Below are 5000 nucleotides of genomic sequence, written 5' to 3'. Positions count from 1 at the left end.
TATTGCAATATTTTTCAAGTGGACTACGAACATATGTTTTATAAAGCATAATCATGTGTTCAGCTTTTCTTGTTTTGAAGTGCCGTAACAACATTCCCATTTTTGCTTTACATTTTGCCAACAGAGTTGCTATTTGATCATTGCATAACATGTTCCTATTCATCATCACACCAAGGTCTTTAACTGCTTCCTTATTTGTGATGGTCTCATTATTAGTCCCTTATATGCATATAGCTTTCTTTCTCTGTCTCCATAATTTATTGATTCAAATTTATCAGAGTTAAATACCATCCTATTTACCTCTGCCCAATCATATACTTTGTTAAGGTCTCTTTGTAGAGCGTTCTATCTTCATCACAAGTAATTTCTCTACTATTCTTGTGTCATCTGCGAAACTACTCACTACCGAATCCTTAACATTATTGTCTATGTCTTCAATCATAATAACAAACAGTATTGCAGCTAACACCGTACCTTGCGGCACACCGGATATTACCTTGGCTTCATCCGATTTCTCGTCGTTGCAATAAAACTATCTGTTTTCTGTTGTGTAAAAATTCTTTTAACCATCTTCCTACTTTATCCACGATATTGTGTTTTCTAATTTTCTTCGCTAATATATATGGTCTACTTTATCAAAAGCTTTTGCAAAGTCTAAATAAACCACATCTGTTTCATTTCCGCTTTCATATTTTTGAATATGTTTTCACGGTGGACTAACAGTTGGGTTTGTGTACTTTTTCCGGGTACGAAAAACCATGTTGTCCTTTTTATTATTAAACAAATTATTTTTTATTAAAATGTTTCATAATATTTTTCTTCATTACCTTTCATTACACTTTCATTATGATGATGATGTTAGACTCACAGGCCCTATAATTACTTGCCTCTAGTCTTGATCCACTTTTGAAAGTAGGGGTATATAACGCTAATTTGTGCTCATCATATATCTTGCCTGTATCTACACTTTGTCTTAATAATATGCAAGTGGCTTGCGATAGAATGAACTACTTTCTTTAACAAAATAGCAGGAATTCCATCAGGGCCCTGCAGCAGCTCCATTTTTAATTTCATTAATAGCCTGCACAACAATATCAGCTTCATTATATACTATGTCAGCTAAATATTCACTATTTTCATCCCTTACTCTATATCATTATCTTCATTATCTATTCTAGGGTGAATGAATCGTCTATATCGTTCTGCCAGTATGTTGCAAATTTCCTTTTTTTCATTCGTTAATCTCCCTTCAATTCTAGAGGGCCTATTTCTATTCTTCTTTTATTCATCTTCTTCGCATATGAGTATAATAGTTTGGGGTGTTTTGCTTGATATTTAATAGGGTTTTTTCTTCCAAGTCCCGTTTTTCATTTTCTTTTGATTGTATAATCTTTTTTTTCTGCATTTTTTCTATCTTACTTTTAGTTCTATAACTTTCCAATGCATTTTTTTCTTTTGCAAGACCTTTTTTCCACTTTCTGATTTTCTGGAACAATGATTCTTCTGTCTCTTGGTATGCATGAATGATGTTACTTTTCTTCTTCGGTATATATTTTTCCACTATTATCTCCAATATTTTATATAATATCTCCGTATTTACCTTATGTCATCACTTACGAAAAATGTTATCCCAATCTTTGTTTAATTCTTCATTAATTTCTGACCATTTTATATTTTTACTGTAGAAGTTGTATTTTCCCATATCCTTCCCACTTTTTCATTTCTTGCTTATCTCTATTTTCACTTGCTTTGGAATGAACTGTTAATTCTATGACATTATGGTCTGAAATACTCGCATTATAAACTATTATTTCTTTAACATAATTCATCTCGTTCACAAATACTAGGTCTAAAGTATTTTCCTTTCTTGTTGGCAGGTGATTTATTTGTTGAATGTTGTATTCTAGTAGCATATCTAATAGCTTTTCAAATTGCCTCTTATCTTCGCACTACTATTACTCTCTTTTTTATATGTATAAGTACAACACAATCTCCTATTCGTTCTTTCCATTCTACGAAAGGAAAGTTGAAGTCACCAGATAGGAGAATAGTCCAGTTGCCTTGTGATTTCTACAATATCATCATCCAATTTTTCAATTATTAAGTCAAAACTCTTTAGTATTAGGAGGTCTATATATTACTATGTTCATCAATTTTTCAGATTCAAATTCTACCGCTATTAGTTCACATTCTGAGTTACTATATTTCTCATATATTTTTCCTTGTTTTTTGTCTTTCCCATATATTGCGGTTCCCCCTTGATTCCTATTTTTTCTATCTGATCTATAAGTTTGGAACCCTTTTCCTTTATTTGATCATCATTCCCAGTCTCTTTGGGAATACAGGTTTCACTTATATTCATTATATCTATTTTCTTTTCATTTTGGGTTAGTTCTTCTAAGTACTCTATTTTTCTTTTGAGTACTCGTAACTAAACCCTGCGCATTCATCACTATGATGGTTTGCGTGTTTTCTCTTCATTTAATACTGATAGTAATAAAGGATTTTCCCACCCCGTCTCTTTCCTGTTCTGGTATGTTGTTCTTTTTTTTCATTTCCAGAAATTCTGACATTAAAAAATCCAACTAGAGAGAGAGAGAAAGTTACCGTTTTTTCCTGATTCTTTCGAAAGTAGCTGGAGGGAGAAAAGTAACTATATTTTATTATCTTATTGGGAACAGGAGAGAGAGAGAGAGAGAGAGAGAGAGAGGAGAGAGAGAGATTCCATTCAAACGCAACGACTCAAGGATCTGTAAATTGTCTGGGTAGAGTTTAACCTCTAAAATGAGAGAGAGAGGAGAGAGAGATGAGATGAGAGAGAGAGAGAGAGAGAGAGAGTTGTGACCTAAGAAGTGAAGGATGGACGTGGCAGTTGGTCAATTTGTGAGGGTCACAGCCTCATCCGAAAATCCTGTCTGAGAAGCGGAAAGGTATACTTTCTAGGGAAACTATTATTAATTGAATAAAAAACACTCAAACACACGATATATAGATATATATATATGATATTATATATATATATATAAAGATATAATAGTAAAACATTCATAAATTTTTCTTTATGTTCTAGAAAAACAAAATTATTCTCTGGAGAAATTCTTGGCCTGGAATAACTGTCTTTTTTATCACAGAGCAATAATTCTCATTCGCATAAAAAATGTATTAAAATATGTGACAGTTGTTTTAAAAGCTTTTTGAGTTTTATTTTATGTTTTTTTTTTCTGACATAAATCTACTACTACTGGAGAATGAGTTCGAGGCTAAGAGAAGAAGTTTGAACTTTGATCTAGCTCTTTGATAATAAATTCGTTGAATAATCACCCGCGACTCCGATAGCCTTATGTTATTATCTCCTTGTCGAAAGTTTCGTTAGAGAGGTGTCGGGTAGTAATCCAGTCTTAACAGCTTCCTAGCAGCCTCGTGACGACAGAATCGTTGGAGAGGTGATGAGAAGGCCTCTGACCTTTGAGAACTCTCTACTATCTCCTTGCCAACAACTTCTTGCATTCTAAACAGCATTAGATCCATTGCAGAAATGCGAGAAGCGCTCTAAAGCTCAATCTGCTTTCTAATATCCCCGTAATGGTAGACGCATTAGAGAAGTACCGAGAGGTACTTCAGGCCACAACAACTTCGTCCTATCTCCTTGATGGTCTATATGCTTCGGGGTCAAATGAAGGAAACCTAGTCAATTATGTACCGCCATTCTTTATTCATTGACATATACCTCTCTCCTCGCCGCAGGTAATCTAACCCTTTCTTTAACCCTATATTAAATTTTTTAGTATAGTTTAACCTTGTCAGAGGCTGATCATTTTAGTAATGAATATTTTATTACTGTTTGAGTGAAGAGCTCTTTTTTCAAAAGAGATGAGCATTTCAATTATGCATTTGGAATATCGGAGCGCTTATTCTATATCCCGAAAAAGATTTTTTTTTTCCTAAACTTCATTATATAATTGTCAATGAAGAAATTTTATTTCTCTTCTGTGACTTATTTGGTACTTAATAGCTCAGATATTTTTTTCTCTTTTCAAACTTATTTTGTATCTGTTACCTCACACATTTATTTTTTTTATTTTTGAATTTGGTCTGCTAATTCACTCATTTTTTCTTTCCTGTTTTCGAAATTTTGTCCAATAAATATGAATTGATCTTTTGTATATTTCGAACTCTATCTTTGATATATATTTATCACAATTTATCAGTTTTTGCCATTGTTTTTCATTTTATCAACACATGTAATCCATTATTGTCTTCTTCCAGGCTGCCAAGACCTTGGGAATCATCGTTTCCGTGTTCCTCTTATGTTGGCTGCCCTTTTTCACTTGGTACCTGGTGTCTGCCTTGTGTGGGGACGCATGCGCTGTGCCCGATACCCTGGTCACTATCCTCTTCTGGATAGGTAAGACGCATCTTGATTTGTCGTCAGAATTAATTCTTTTCAGTTTAAGCTCAGCTACAGGCCACGCCCCATTGCTGGGTGTAGTTGCCATGTCTTTCCATGGAATGTTTCCAGGTATTCTAAGCTTATACAGAGGCCACGTCCCCTTAAGGGGGTTAGTTGCCATATTACGCCATAAGAAATATCCCTAGGTATTTCAAATCAATATATGTTAGGCCAACCCCTCTTGTTTGGAGTAATTGCCATGTCTTATCATAGAGAAAATTTCCATTCGGTCAAAGCTGTTATAGAGGCAGGCCCCCTCCCCATAGATGGTAGTAGTTGCCATGTTTTGCCATAAGTAAAATCCCAGATATTTTAAACCAATTTAGTGGCTGTGCCATCTTAGATAAGAGTAGATGTCATGTTTTTGTTGTTTTTTTTTTCGGGGAAAAATGCCTTACTTTCCTCTAAGTTATTTTACCAATGAAAACTCCGACATCTGAGAAAATATTATTATGAAAGTGACTTGTTAATTTCTAATTCAGTAACTGGAAATACCCAACTGTAGATCAATTTGAATGAAGATTGTCCTGTAAATGGCCCTTGCTCAGTT

General features: G+C 34.0%; 1 protein-coding gene across 1 annotated transcript in view; it reads left to right on the top strand.

Moving 5' to 3' along the window:
- The window catches only part of LOC135209156 (octopamine receptor beta-1R-like), a 656801-nt gene that overhangs the window by 650395 nt on the left and 1406 nt on the right, over nt 1-5000 (top strand). Inside the window, exon 6 of the mRNA XM_064241817.1 lies at nt 4267-4405. Within this exon, the coding sequence (XP_064097887.1) occupies nt 4267-4405 (139 nt within the window). The remainder of the gene's footprint in view (nt 1-4266; nt 4406-5000) is intronic.

The sequence above is a fragment of the Macrobrachium nipponense genome, chromosome 37 (assembly GCF_015104395.2).
Source record: "Macrobrachium nipponense isolate FS-2020 chromosome 37, ASM1510439v2, whole genome shotgun sequence".
Classification (NCBI taxonomy): Eukaryota; Metazoa; Arthropoda; class Malacostraca; order Decapoda; family Palaemonidae; genus Macrobrachium; species Macrobrachium nipponense.
This window is presented reverse-complemented; position numbering and strand designations above follow the sequence as displayed.